General features: G+C 40.1%; 1 protein-coding gene across 1 annotated transcript in view; it reads left to right on the plus strand.

Moving 5' to 3' along the window:
• The window catches only part of GUCY2C (guanylate cyclase 2C), a 44316-nt gene that overhangs the window by 13162 nt on the left and 15389 nt on the right, over positions 1–15765 (plus strand). The window contains exons 9-17 of the mRNA XM_048302685.1: positions 979–1064; positions 1489–1600; positions 4977–5058; positions 7363–7468; positions 7984–8046; positions 8600–8671; positions 9647–9751; positions 10914–11000; positions 15116–15248. Coding sequence (XP_048158642.1) covers positions 979–1064; positions 1489–1600; positions 4977–5058; positions 7363–7468; positions 7984–8046; positions 8600–8671; positions 9647–9751; positions 10914–11000; positions 15116–15248 — 846 coding nt within the window. The remainder of the gene's footprint in view (positions 1–978; positions 1065–1488; positions 1601–4976; positions 5059–7362; positions 7469–7983; positions 8047–8599; positions 8672–9646; positions 9752–10913; positions 11001–15115; positions 15249–15765) is intronic.

Consider the following 15765-nt stretch of genomic DNA (forward strand, 5'->3'; position numbering starts at 1 on the left):
CTCATCCAAAATACAGCACTGTAATGCTTGTCATAATTTATAGGTTTAGTTTAAAAAAAAAAAAATTCCTAAAAGTGATAGGTGTTGAATCACCTTCATCCTTTCTTGTGATGGAGTCTGGTACAGTAGGGATTTCTTACAGTAATTATTTTGATATTAAGAAGGTGGACCATGAAAAAGCATCAGTTTTTGATGTGAAAAGAGAGAAGGTAATTGGCCTTTTGTTGCTGTTGATGATGACTTGTTCTATTTCTCCGAAGTTCAGTATCAGCATTATTTTGGTTCAGCAATCTGAAGCTGATCAAAAAACCCTCCTGTGAAAACAGAAAGGGAAAAATGAAGGTGAGACTTTCAGGAATAGTGGATATTGGCTAAGCTTGTGCTCATGTTGAGGCAGCTGACTTCATGGGAGCGAAGTCAAGCTGTGCTGAGGGATTTGGGAAGTTCAACCTTAAAATCCTTGTAATGTGCTACACAGGCAATTTCTCAATGTGCAGATTTGCTGACATACAGAGGTAGGAGGCTAAAGGCAAAAAGAACATGGTTAAAACATTATTATTAGAGCTTTCAAAAGAGTAAAGGGAATGAAAGTATCCTTGTCTTTCCTTTATTGCTGATAGATTCAAACTGCAGGTGGAAACAGACTATTTTGCTTCTCACTTCTAAAGTGGTCTCTTCAAGGGTGGTGACTGACATTCTTGGTATGCTGAACAAATCTGACAAATATATTTTCCTATAGCTAAAGGGAGACTTTTTTCTTCAGTGCAATCAGGTCAACACATTTTATTGGATTTTGTAGAGAAAATGTAGTGTGGTATTAAAGAAGTAGTGCCACATTGAGCTGATATGTATCTAGCACATACATGAAGAAGAAAAGTATCCTAAGTATCAGAAATCCTTTTATTTATCCCATCCTTCCTGCCCTATATTTGTGTTTCTGAAAATGCAAGCCTTCTGACTAATTCCTCGTGTCTGCAGGTGTAGTGGGTCCTGTAACTCTAGATGAATTTGGAGACATTGATACCAATCTGACCCTGCTGTACACGTCACAGGCTGCAAATCATGTATGTATGTCTCGAGTGCAACTGTTCGACCTTATGTGTGAAAGGAGAAACAAAATGCCCTGCACTATTGCATAAGAATGATGAAAATAACTACAGCAGGAGTGGTAGGGTGCCAAGGCATGCTGTGCATGCCAGAAGGGGGTCATGTGAGGTGTGCTGGAGACTGACAGGATTGATGTAATCTGGTGATTCAGTAAGTGAAGTGCAGCTGGTATTTCGTGGGATTGGTAAATTTATTTTCAGAGAGAGGGGATGAATGAGAAAGAATATGGCAGCCGAACATATGGCTACACTGAGAAATGCACCACTGTAGCAGGAAAATTATTTTGAGTTTGGGCAATACATTTATTAAGGGTAGTCTGAAGCACAGGACAAAAGAGAGAGCATGGCTGCTGACTGCATTTCTTCCCTCCTACATCTGTAGTTCAAACCTCTTCTGTATTTCAACACTCAAAACAACAAGACACGTGAGGCAACTAACAGTCCGGATTTCATCTGGAAGAACCACAAGCTGCCCAGTGATACTCCAGGCACTGGTGAGACACCCATTAAACCTACCACCTACCTCTTTGAAGACAAGTCACACAGTCCTGAGATCTACCTGCTGTGTGATCCAGCATGCTACCATCACACTGCTCCCAGCCAGTGATGCCAGGAGCTGGGTGCAGAGCAGGATCTTTCCTTCTCCTGCCTCATCCCTCCATGTTCTCTGCCTCCAGTCCAGTTCGAAACCTTTATTTTGTTTAGGTGGTGATACTAAGTCTCTTGTAAACTTGATACTGTACCAGTGATTATGGGGAATACCACGGGATGTTTCAGAAGAAGTCACCCCCAAACAAATAATCTTCACTAGAAGATGGTGGTGGTGTGAATTGCTTGAAAGACTCTTCAGGAAAGGCAGCAGAATTAAGATTATAATGAGTTATCTGACTCTGCATTTCTGTATCTCTGATGGAGCATGGTGGCTTCTGCTTGCCTCTTTATCCTTGTTGTAGGGAGCTGGGGAGAAGACACAGCACTGTGTAGATTCAGGGTTCTTCTCTGGAGAAGTCTCTGAGAAGAGCTGACTCTCTGAAGAAGGACCAGGGGAAACTAGGTTATGGCTCTTTTTACACCCAAATTTTAAATTTAAAATCCCAGAAATCACCACCTCCTTTTGAGTTTTTGGTGACTCCTGGATAGAATGGATGAAGCCCCTTGTCATTCAGCGTAGCAGAGTACAGCCTTGTCAGTCTGATCAGACTGAGATTGTTTCCCCCTTTAAGACTGCTGCCACATGGTGCTTGGCAAGGGAAGGGCATATGCTTCAGGGTGTGATATGCAGAATAAAAATTATTGCAGTGGCAGTAATTGCAAGGGTTAGTGCACAGTGGGTTAGTGTTCACCCGAGTCATTCCATCAGCGAGAATGCAGAGATGCTGCTGTTAAAAGTCTCCGCTAAAGGCTTCCCATTAATTTGCTGTACTGCTTGCCTCCATTAGGGAATAGGTAAAGCATAACTGGAGAGATAAACACCTTCTGCTAACTAAGGGTCCTTTCACAGTAAGGTGGTAAAATGGATTCAAACATTTTTATTCTTCAGTAAAGTAAATCAGATGCGCTCAAATTAGGCCTTATCTCTCATAAGAGAAGCAGGAGTAGTGTGGTTCATTGCCAGGTACCCATGGGAGCTACCAGGAGGAGGCAGCAGCTTTGATAAGATTCCAGTTAGTTCTGGGAAGAGCAGAGGGATTTCAGTGAAGCTTTCATTTTTCATCTCTGGTCAAATCTCTGGTCTCTCTGGGTATGACTGTGAGTCCTGTCTGTGCAGAGACTGCAACACTGCACACATCAGCCACAGGGTCTCCCTGTACCAGCTCCATGAGCTCTGTGCTTTCTGGCTCCTGTCTTTTCGGTGTTGTTCCAGTCCCATTCTCATCCATCCCTTGGGCCCCACAACATGCTGTGTTTTCGGTGGATCCGAAATATCTTTCAAATATTCCCTTCAGTATGTCCTTGTTTGAAGCTGCTGCACGGGGGGGGGGGGGGGGGAAGAGAATGGCAGAAAACCAATGTCTACAAATGTCAGTAGTTTAACACCTAGTGCTTAGCTGAAGCCTGACACTGTGGCCAAGCCATACTAAACTAAACTGCCTCCCAAAGGCACTTGATTATTTTTAACATTTTTTAAAAATAAACCTTCCTTCAGTGTGATTCTAAATAAATATATCCCCCCCAAAAGGAGAATGGTCAAAGTTTAAGTAACCACTGTGCCTTTTTTAAGCCAGTCAAAACTTTCCAACCTGGAATATCTTTTTTCCTCCAGGTAGGTGAACAGAGCAGACAATCCGAGCCCTATTCCTTCCTAAGCCGTAACTGAGAACAGCTTGATCCAGTTCTGCTGCCTATCTTCCTCCTAGTATTCTGTGAAAAAAAAGGGGGGTTCATTCATATTTCCCCCTTATTCATAAAGTTTTAATCCTCATTCTAAACATGGATAAGATCAATCTTCAATACACAAACGTTTCTGGTTCCAGAGGACCAGTTAATTTGTGATGCACTCTCCCTCTGCCTGTTGTAAGACTAAGAGCCAGAAGGTGGTAGCAGAACCTCAGGAAAGGGAAATTACAGTCCCACAGCGCTTTCATGGGAAACTATAATCTGTTCACTGTTAAGATGCAAGCCACAATTCACAAACCTGAAGTTTCAGAGAATTTTCATGCAAAATTTCTTTGCACATTCTCATTTATCTCTCACTTTATAGTGGTGACTTAACTTGTGGAGGGAAACTATAGTACTGATGGTTTTCATCAGAGAGCATCAGATTAATACTAAATTACCATGAAGCCCTTAGACTGATGAACATACTGAGAGAAGGTGGGTAGATGTGATACCCAAAACAAGAAAAATCAAAGGAGAAATCTGGGTCCAAAATCCGGAGGAGTTCATAAACTGAATCCTATGTCAGATGCAGGCACAAAAATTGGTATGTTGAAAATCCCTCCTCAACTGGCTGCTTGATTCTGAAGGCAGCTAGTGTGCGTAAACTTGCTTTTTATTTATTTACTAATTTTTACACTTGATCATTTTTTTCTGTGTGCCTTCATTTCTGTTTCTGGGCACAGACAGAAGTATATTAGTCTCAGTAAATCTGAATAACTCAGCTCTTCTACTGTCCTTAATCAAGATGGCAATCTGCAAAACTGGATTCTTCTCTCCCTTTTTTGCCTGAGACACTTGGTCATTAAAGTAGGTACACTCTAGACATGTGACCACCAGCTGAAGCCCTGTGATAATGGCCTGTTATTCTTCAAAGGAAGTTGGTGGCCACCAACTTTCCTTCCCAGTACCCCCGAGCTCCAAGAACAGATACAAGACAGGCTTCAGTTTGCTTTTCCACAGTAAGGCAATCAAAATTAAAACCTTAGTCAGTTCCCAGCCTTGTTCATCCTGTCTGCCTGCTCAGGATTAGAACCCTTGTGTGCTCTGTGGCTTTTGGGTCTAAGTCCTCAGATGCCTGAACAACATGATTTTCAAACCGTTTGGCACCTGGCAGCTTCCAAGGACACTTCACTGGCTTTGTGCTGCCACCAGATTAATTTCCCTCTATAGCATATTAATTTCCTACTGAAGAGTACAGTCCACTCAGTAGCACCACTGCCTGGGTGGCCCTACAGATTGCCTGTGCCTCAGGTGGGGATGTAAGACTGCACTGCTCTGGGTCATGCTTCATCTGGCATTGAAAGAGGCAAGTGTGTGTCATCCCAAGGCAGTGCTGGACTTTACCAAAACCTCTCAATTTGGATGTGACCAAAAAGTATCCTTGGTCAGCTACTGTGATTTGCACATGTGTGAAGGTAATTTCTTAAATACAATGTTGCTTTTCAGCATCCTCCATGAAGTAATTTATATTTAATTTTTTCTTTTCTGCAGGCCCACACGTATTGACTATTGCTGTCTTTACACTCACAGGAATTGTGATTCTGGTTCTGATCATCTCTTTGCTGATTCTAAGGTACCAAACCCTTTGGCTTTCTGTTTGTTTGTCCTTGAACAGTTTTCCAACTAGGACAATGCCTCTGATCTCTCCTTGAAGAGCCATTCATTAGCTTACCTTACATACCTATGAGGTTGGCCCTGGGTGAACTCTTTGGTATATGCCAAGTAGTGCTTGCATCCATAGTGTGGTTATGACGGGTTAATAAGGGAGAAGATGCAGCAAGGCTCAGTGTTCCTGCATCTGCTAAAAAGCTCTGTTTCCTATATATACACAGAAACAGAAGTCTCAGACCAATCTTCAGAATTTTTCTACTTTACTACACATCTTTGGCTTTCTTGGGATTCACTTATATTTCTTTAATGTATTGGTGACATAAAAGTTCAATCTAGAAGGTGGTATTTCTCTTGAGTCACTGTAGGAGTCAAAACAGCATGAGGTTTTGGTGTTTGCATTGCATGGATCCATTCCTTCAACACAGTCCATAACAATTTTTAACCCTACATAACAATTTTTCTAACAGCTTGGAATTTCATGCATATAACACAGTCCAGCTTTATCATTATGGAAAGAGCAGAATAGAAACCATTGATGCCTCCTTTTGATGGAAGAAATCCCACCACAGTTCCAAAGTATATGATTTTCTTTAATCTTTAAAAAAAGTATCTTACCATTTTCATTGTGCATCCATTTTCATTCTGTATCTTTGTTATATATCGGAGAACTTCAGAAAAAGCAAGAAAATCAGATCTCAAGAAAAGTTTATTAGAAACAGATGCTGCTCAGGCTTTATTATTTTAAGTAGACCAATCTGCCTTGCTAACTAAAGCGAGAAAAAAATCAAAGATAAGGATACACAATTCTTATACATACAGTTGTACTCAAAATATGTAGGAGCTAATCATTGTCACATCTAAGCACTAACATATAAACAGACAGTAAAGTTTGCAATGCCTATGAAAATTAATAAACAAAAAGTATGGACTTGTAAAAGATTCTGTATTTTTCCGTATTTGCAGATGCATAAAATCTAAAGATTCTGTTTAGGTGATTAGATTATTATTGTATACATATCATTGTGATATTCTCAAGCATCAAATATAGAAGAGATTTCTGAGAATTTTTAGAATAAAACTTGTACTTTTAGTGTCAAAATAATAGCAAGCTTCTCAAATATAATTCCTGCCAAAGATTATCCCCTAACAAGCAAAGGAGAAGAGAAACTCCTACAAAAATCAACAAAATGCCTCATTATTCCTTCTTTATCTCCTAAGTTTCTAGGACACTTGAACCATTCCACAGCTACCTGTGTCGTTCTGACTGCAAAGTGAAAAGTCCAAATCCTGAAAAACATATAACTAAATATTAGACCTAGTAGATTTTAATTCAGTTTGAAATGTTCTTAATCAGCAGCTGACACCAGTTTGAACTGTAGTGCATCCTAATCCTTTCTACAAGTTAGAACTGAGAAAAACAGTTCTTACTGCAATTGTTGCTCTACCTTTTCTTATGCAAATATATGCTAAAAATGTATCGAAAAAGGGAATATTTGTGTTATTAGTCAATAGTATGGGTTCTGTCATTTGGAGATTTTGCCAGCAGTCCTCAGTGTGTTAGGATTCTCCTGCAAACTCTCCAGTCAGTCCTGTGGGTTTTTTTAGTAGAGGAAGGACTTGCACAAGTTAGGAGGTAAGTTGATGAGCACTAGCTGTCTTGTAGCTTTTCTGTAAGACAAGACAGTGCTCACTCTGAATTTTTGCAGGGGAGACAGCAGTTTCTTTCTCCCGTTTCCAAGGACTCTTCCCTCATTTTTACAAAATGTGCAGAATACAAGAGACACCCACAAAAAGGCACCTCATCTCAACGCTGTTGTTACCTCCTCTCCTGGCATTGCATTCACACCATTTCTAACTATCCACTGTTGATGGCAGGACTTCCTTTGGCTTGCATTTGTTTGTGGGACCTCTCTTCCAAGTACATTCAATAACATGGAGGAGAAAACTATATAAAATCCAGGTGGCCCTTTATGCTTTGAATTCTTCTGATCACCCCTGAGACTCTGGCAGTTGCCTAGCAGTTGTTCTGCTAAATCTGTTCTGTTCTGCTATAGAACTGAATGAGCATTTAGGCTTTCCCAAAGCTAGGGGAATTAAAGTGTATCAAATCAAACTGAATGAGAGCCACAGGGCTTGTGCTCAAGTCTCATCAGCCTGACACACCATCCTTGTGTCATCCTGACACTAGATGCTTCCCTGTCCTAATCTCCTGTTGTGGGTTTCGGTTCACTGGGAGGATATTCCAAAACACTCTCTTGTTCTTCAGGAAGTACAGGAGAGATAATGAGCGCCGGTGGAAGAAATGGTCCCATATATCACCTGAGGAAATCTTGCCTCTGGAGACCAGTGAGACAAGTCATGTTAGTTTGAAGGTAAGAGAAGCACAATGCCCAAAGCTGGGTCTTGGATTCTGTCTCCTAAAGACCATCAATGCTGGGGTTTTGACATGTTCTGACTACAGCACCCTATGGCTCTGGTAGGACTAGGATCTGTTAACTTTTTTTTTTTTTTTTTAAACATACTTGCTATATTGAAGAAAATGAGAGTATTCCACATCTATTGCTCACTAATAGAATATACCTGTTCCCATCAGTAAAGCTCATTTTGTGATGGAGGAATGGGCTGGGTATTGACTTCCAGTCTCTGTTACAAATGATTTCCCAGTGCTTTGTTATGCCTCTGTAATGCCCAAGAGCATGAAAACAGCAGGTGGAGGGCCTGGGAGTGGCACGGATGTCCCACACTTTCTGTGGCATGTAGTGACCCTCCCTAGAGAGAGAGGCTTAAGCTTCTCTGTGTGATACACAAAGACATTACTAATCTCTCTGGACCTGTCAAGTGGGGAGTACGTGATAATTGCAAGTTAATTATTCTTCTTTGTTCTCAGATTGATGAAGATAAGAGACGTGACACCACCCAGAGACTGCGCCAGGGCAAGTATGACAAGAAGGTAACCTGACTGCAGTGTCCATGCTCCCTTCCTCACCTTTAGGAGGGCACTTTTTGGGAGGTCATTCCACCTCCCCTGACCTTGCAAAATGGTTTGTTCTTATGGAAGGGGTAAGGCATTTGTTCCCTGTCAGCTGCTTTGTATTTTGTTTACTGACAGAAGGCTAAATATTAGACTCCATGAACCTCTAGCCCAGGAGCACAGAAGCATAAACACAGGGACCAGAAATGTGATACATTTTGGTACTGAAGAGATGAACAGGTTAATGGAGGACAGGCCATTTACATGGCAATTCTTGTGCATTCAGTAGAGCTGTCTGCCTGACTGAGGAATATTCTTGTTGAGTTAAAATCTGCACAGTTATTAGATCTAAATCCTTTGAAGAAAGTATAGCTCCAGTACTTATTAGCTGATTAACTGAAACTCCAACAGTGAAGCAGTAGGCAGGTGTTTCTGAAGTATTTCTTTGTATGGACATTTCTTGGAAAAGAAACATGAATTGCTGTTGTACTAAACCTATGATTTTTTTTCTGCACTGGTATTTTTCCTTCAGGTGGTGATCCTAAAGGATCTCAAAAACAGTGATGGTAATTTCTCAGAGAAGCAAAAAATAGAACTAAACAAGGTAACTGTTGCACATAGGAACTGCACACAGGAGGGTGGGATGGAGTCTATGAGTGAAGTCATTGCTTTCCACTGTCAACTCCAACAGCCATATGTTTGTGCATGTTTGTGAGGTGGACAGGTAATGAGTTCCTCAAAGGATATTGCTTGATGAACTTTATCTTTGTTATGTGATCTCATCACCACTTCAGAGTCTGAACTGTGTGCCAGTCAAGCTGAGGATGAATGAAGTAATTCACGCGCTGTCATATGGCCTTACTAAATACATGTGCTGTCATATGGCCTTACTAAATCAATTTTTATAGCTGATGCTAAAAAGCACTGGACTCTTTTGGCTCATATCATGCTAATTCATCAGTAGCAGAACGCTGTAGTTAAATCTTATTATTGAATGCCAAGTGCCGCTCTTTAAATATAAGTTACTCTCTGCTGACTTCTGCATACAGACTCTTTCAACACAGGAGATTAATTTGGCTGCAGTACTGCATCTTGTTTTGAATGGCTTTCCTTTTACACAACACTGCTATATTGTGAATTCAATAAACTCTAAAAATACCTCAAAGTAAACTACAGTTGTCTATTTAAATGGACGAAGTCCATAATATCATGCAGCATCATTAAATTTTTATTATTTGCTCATTTACTGACTGATTCACAACATTCTGTCATTCACAATGGCTATTCTGGTCAGCTGGGAGGTTTGATAGAGAGGAAATAATAGATACTATAATGGGCTCTGGAATTAGCTTGCAGTATCCAACAGCAGCCATTCTTATCTCCCTAATCCAGAAGGCTCTGGAATGACAAATGTCTTCAAGTACTTCACTCAGTGCCTTAATACACTCTGGTTTAAGGGAAACTCATACATCTTATCAGGGCCTGAGATAAAAAAACCATGTCACACAAATATCCATGACCTGTGTTTCTGTATGAAAAATGATTGCTTTTAAAAACAGATGAACTGTTTCTGCTCTAGCTCCTACAGATTGATTATTACAACCTGACCAAGTTCTATGGCACCGTGAAGATAGACACCATGATCTTTGGGGTGATTGAGTACTGCGAAAGAGGTTCTCTGAGGGTAAAGAGTTTTAAAGGTCTCCTTCTACCCCAAAATTATCAAATTTCAAAGAAAAGAAATCCCCATCTCTGTGTCTTTGGCCCTCATGCAGCAGTCATGGACTGAGCAAGTGGTGGTTTCCTCTCCCTTGCTTGGTTCTCTCCGTCCCTCCCCAGGTGCTGCTGTGTCACTTTAATGGTTCTCAGCAGCAAGAGGATGAGGTGAGGTGGAGCCAAGAAAAAGTACAGGCCCAGGTCACAGCAACAGCCAGTATTTGTATTGTCTCCCCTATTGGAAGCATATAGGATATAACTTTTTCTTTATTTTCCAAGCTGTAACTGTTGTCTCTGCTGATGTGCTTATGTACCACAGAGTGTGTGAGGACAGAAAAAAGTATATATTCCATATTAGTAAGGGAGAAAAATGGCAAGTTCTGCATTATACGGGACAACAACCCTTAATTTTTGTTTATAAAAAGAAACATTGATAAATTGTAGTAAATTGATGCTGGCAAAATTATGGAAAGACTTATTGTTTATTACTACCAATATTATTTCAGTGCTAATAATGAAGTGATAATCATCAGCTCTTCTGTGGGTGTATATTGTCTCTGCTTCTGTGATCATACAAAGACTGTCATCAGTAGCAGTGGTCTCTGGAACAAACTCACAGCAAGGCAGCAAAATAATTGTTCTCTCTAAGTTATTTTCTGGTAAACTGGCATATTCATGGAAGTTTACTTCTGGCAGTGGATGTGGATGTGGCAGTGGATGTCATCGTGGCTGAAAGAACTGTAAACGACTGGCAGGCATAGATAAAGCAACAGTTTACTTTGAACTTGTAAAGCTAGGAGTAAATTGGTGGGAAATGGACTGTGAGCACAAAACATGGAAAATCCTCTCCCTTCCTCTTGCACAACTTGACCATTTGTTTCTCAGCTATTTTGTGTTATTAAAGACTTGTTTTCAAGACCAAATTCACAACCTATTCTTAATTGCACAAAACCCTCTTTCCTAGCTCTGTGTAAACTTAATATATATTTAATATTCCCTGGTTTTTTGATTCAACTTCTGTTCTAGTGCATGTACTCTCTATAAAAAACAAAGTTGCTGGTTGAAAGGTGTGCAACTTGGATACCCATATCTCATCTTCTGCTTTTTCCCTGAAAAACTTCTCTTCACAGGATGTTTTAAATGATAAAATATCCTACCCTGATGGCACGTTCATGGACTGGGAATTTAAAATCTCCGTCATGTATGATATTGCCAAGGTAAGTGGACTGCTGATGGTGCAATGTTAATCAACCTGTCCTGTCTTACAAAACTGATCCTCAGAGGAGTGTCGCTCTCAAGGTCTTCTTCTTTCTTAGAGCTGTATGCCTTTCCAGTCTTTTCTCCTCTGGGGACAGGTATCTGAGGCAGGAGAAGCCACTGGCTTTCAGACTGAAGGAGGAAATAGGGACCAGAACTGGCTTTGGGCTATTTATAAATAAACAAATAAAGTATACCCCAAAGAAATGTGGCCCAAAGATCAGAGGGTTACAATCTGCTGACCAATGGTTTTAATAACTAGGGCTTATGCAGTCACAAGCTCCTCAAAACACACTGCTTTGTGGCCTCAGGTAAAGCATACAAAGCAAAACTGTATTTTTTCAAATCATGGAATTATTCTAATATGTATCCAGAGATGGGATCAACTTTTTCTAAACAATCTGTTTATGTACCATCCTGATTTTCTCACTAGAGTGAGAAAGTCTAGTTTCTCACTACAGCTATCCATTTCAAGCAGTTTGAGAGGGAAGAAATTAATCTTGTATAGAAACCAAGCTGGTTTTCAGTAGCTTTCAACAGATCTTTGCCTTTTAGGTCCTTGTGGTAGGAAAAATCAATATGCATAGTAAAGGAAATTCTATTCTGCATTAGAGACTTGTAACTGTTCAGTTAGTAGTTAAGGAGCCTTTGTAATTCACTGGTGTAATAATTCATTATACCTCTACAGATAATGTAGAGAATCACTTCTTTTTGCTAGTGCTTGGCTGCTCTTCTCTTCCTATTGCTGGTTTGCAGTTGGACGGTCCTCCTATTTCCCTACATGCACCAGTTCAGATTTGGTCTCCACAATGAATGACTCCACCGTGTCTGTTCTAAAGAGATATTGAAAATCTTGTGCTTTATTAAAGCCCCCTTAATCCAAATTGTAACAGTTTGTTGGCCTTGTTAATGACTTTCAAGTTCAGTTAATGTTCAGCATTAAGTTTCATTTTAAATAGCAGCAGAGGAGTTTTCCTTCCTCCTTAAAACATATCAAAACCCAGGGTATTTTTTAACTATTTGCAGTTCACCTTCAGATGTTTCTTTAGAAAATAAGGATTAGTACTGTCTCTGTTTATGAGGAGAGAGAAATCCCAGTCCCTCTGAAAAAGTGACCAAATGCCCAATGACTGCACTTGTACTGAGAATTCACAGCCAGTCATTTGCTGCACCATTGGTAAAGGGGACGTGGCACTTGAGGCTGGATTGGCACACAGCATCCATTATGTGGAATGGCTCCTCAGCATTATTAGCTAGTTAGTAGAGATGGTTCACAAACTCTTCATGAAAACTTGTATGTACCTAGGAATATGAGGAAAATTACTGTCATTTGGATGATCTGCCAACCTCTCCTATTCCTTGATTTGATGCTGTGGTGAAGCTTCTGGGACCTAGACATTTCCATGAAATTCTTGTATTGCTTTTTCCAAACCGCATCTTCTAAACCTCCAAGCATCCTGTCTATATTTACTTGAATTGCTTTTCTTTTTACAGAAGTCATTTCATGGCCTCTCAGCTCCAATTCCTCTCTCAGTATCTATCCTTTTCAAGACCAGCCACAGCTCTCCAGGCTGTTAAAATACCTATGACCAGGTGCAGCAGTTTCTTTGCCTTCCTTTTGAGATGCTTCTCCCTCTCCATGCCACCATTTTCATACACTCTGCTTTTACTATGGCCCAAACAGTCCTCATACTATGCCTGCTCTTCATCTGGCACAAGAAGCTGCTGCATCTTTTTCTGAACAAAGGTTGGATCACTTGTATTCCCTGGTACAAGCAGCAAAGTGATGACTATTCTTGGAGCAGTCTCTAGTTCAATAGAGAAGGTGGGGTGGCCAAAGAGGAAGCCCTAAATCTACTCCATTTACTTCCCCCTCCCCCTTTTTTTTTTTGCTATCGTAGCTGCCTCTAGGATTGATAGGACCACCTTTGTAGCTACATGTGACCAAAGAACTCTGATGAAAGGTCTGCTGAGAGGGAATTGCAGTAATCAAGCCTTGTAGTTACTAGTGCATACACTGTAGTTGCAATGCTATTTATTAAATAAGTGGCTGCTGCAGGATATTGTGCAAGGGATTGTAATATTCTTGCATTGTGCCAGAAAAAGGATTGTCAGTCAGAACTAAAGGTTCAGAGCTCCAGAGCAGAGATTACAAGAATCCTCAAGTATTTGAAACTATTGTACTGAAAGTCATTATAAATTTTGAAAATCACATTGTGGGTTCTTAATAGGTTCTGTGTTTTCAGGTAGGTGCATAGGATAGTGGGAAGGAAAGAGGAAAATTTTATCAGGTATGTCTATAAGACCTTTGCCTCCAGAAATTGTTAACAAGAAAGCCTTGGGATAAGGAAATCTAAATTACCTTTGCCTGTCATTTGATCCTGATACTAACTGGGAATTCTGCAATGGGAATATTTTGTGGCCAATGAAAACAGGAGCTGGAAGAAGACGCTGCTGGAGGAAATAGGGCCTAAAACAAAAATAGGGCCTAAACAGGCAAAACATCTTGGGTAGCGTCATCAGGGCTGCATGCTAAAATCTGCCTAATCAAGAAATGTGTTCCTTGGGTATAGTGTGCGCACACTCTGTAAATTTGGCATGGTCTAGATAGGTACAGGATAACCAGTCCAACAACATTCTTCAGAGATTGCATCTTTTGCAGGCTGCTTGTGTCTCAGACATACATCTGCTCTGCCTAAAACTCAGCTCATGTCTCAGTGATCTCTTGTGATCTCTCAGTGATCTCAGCATTTGCTGATCCATTCCCAATTATGGGTAACCCAGTATTTGAAAAGAAAACCCAGCATGGCATACAGTGTATTCATGACCACATGAGCTGTAACACTGATTAAATTCTATCTACCAGTTACACAAAAGGATGAGCTATACATGTAGGAGTCTAAGTGGGAGATCATTCAGAGAAGAAACTAAACAGATATTACATACCCGTTCTGGCTTCCACAGGATATAGATTGCACTTCATATACTGAGCACAAAGAAAAGAGGACTATAGGAAGAAGAACAACCATCAGTAGGCTATAAGTAGGTGTGAGTTTAAGTAGTTCAGAAGAGTGAGATGAAACAGAATAAATAATAGCAAGAGGGTACAAATTAGCATACCTACTCCCTTCTTGAGCTGACGCCCACTTAATAATGTCTTGTCCTGCTGTGCCTCAGTGCTAGCCCCTTCTTATGTATTGCACCATATTTAAGTGTCTTAGACTAAATCAGATCATTTCAGAGGCCATGAGTAAAAAGGGGCAAGCTACACATCTCTGTATGCCTGTGTGTGTTGTGAGTCAAGAGTCTGAATCTCAGGAAATAAAGGTGAAACTGCATTGGCCAGGCCTCATTCTTGCTTCAAGTTTAGCTCATGGATAGCTGGTATGTATTGACTTGTACAGAGAAAACCATAAACAGTCAGGTCAGCAGAGACCTTTATGACTGTCTAGTCTGATCCCCTGTCTGATCTAAGCCCTTGTACATCATCTAACACTCTGCTCTTGAGCCCTCTGCTTTGCAGTTAGAGGATCTGCTGCAATGTTTCAAATAACGTCTCTGGTGTATGGCGATCTTCACAGACATAAGGAGCAATTCCTCTCACACCTATTGTGTCTGTTGGATGAACATGTAGTTCCAACTACATTCCAATGTAGTTGGAAGCACTTCTTTGTGTGACATTCCAAGAAATCTATATTTAATTTACCAGAAAACATTTATAGCAAGTGAAATTACAACTTTTGTGGGAGGAAATACATTTCCTTAATTGCTTAATTGTGTTCTAATGTTGACAAAACCCAAGATGCCATGTTGTTAACTAAAAGGAAGGATGGCCTTCCATGACAGGATCCATTTCCTTATTTTGTAATATTGACTGTTCCTAATGTCTTGGAAAGTCTCCTTTGTAAAATAATAATATGAAAGGGAAATGTGATTTATACATATACATTGCAGATGAAGTCCATTTAATTACTTGCACAGATATTATGCTAATATTCACATTCTTGTTGAGTCTGGTAACATCTGAGTGTCTCACATGTAGTTTGCTTTCTTTGTCTTTTATTGTCAACCACAGGGGATGTCTTACCTGCACTCAAGCAAAACTGAAGTCCATGGTCGACTCAAATCCACAAACTGTGTAGTAGACAATCGCATGGTAGTGAAGATCACTGATTTTGGCTGTAATTCAATTCTGCCTCCAAGGAAAGGTAAAAAATGCCTAACTGGACTCTCCTTCATGGTTTCCAACTCAATGGAATTTTCTTATCTTCATAGACCAGTAGGGTCTAATTACATCTTCTACACAGTACAAAACAATGCGACTTTGATTCATATTATAGCAGCCATTATATTGTTTTAACTTAAATAACACAACGAAAGAATTACTAGCAGGTAGAGAAAGAAATTAGTGTGAGAAGGAAGGAAAGATGAATATCCAACTTTTAGTTTAGAAAACAGAGATTTCACCTGTGACTGCAGTGTAAGAAACATTTTCAGTATCCAAGTCCTTCATGCAAACAGCTCTCTTCAGCAGTAATACTGAAATTGTGTGAAGAAAAAAAGCAGTTAATTTACCATAAATCTCGTAATTGATTAGATACATGTGTTACTATGGTGCTCTGTGGTATCATTTAAACATTAACAAGCATGACTCTGATAACTCTTGAAGAAATCTGTATTGATATGCAATGATAACTCGCTTTTCTTTCCTTAGGTAGGAATCTA

The sequence above is a fragment of the Corvus hawaiiensis genome, chromosome 4, assembly GCF_020740725.1.
Source record: "Corvus hawaiiensis isolate bCorHaw1 chromosome 4, bCorHaw1.pri.cur, whole genome shotgun sequence".
Classification (NCBI taxonomy): Eukaryota; Metazoa; Chordata; class Aves; order Passeriformes; family Corvidae; genus Corvus; species Corvus hawaiiensis.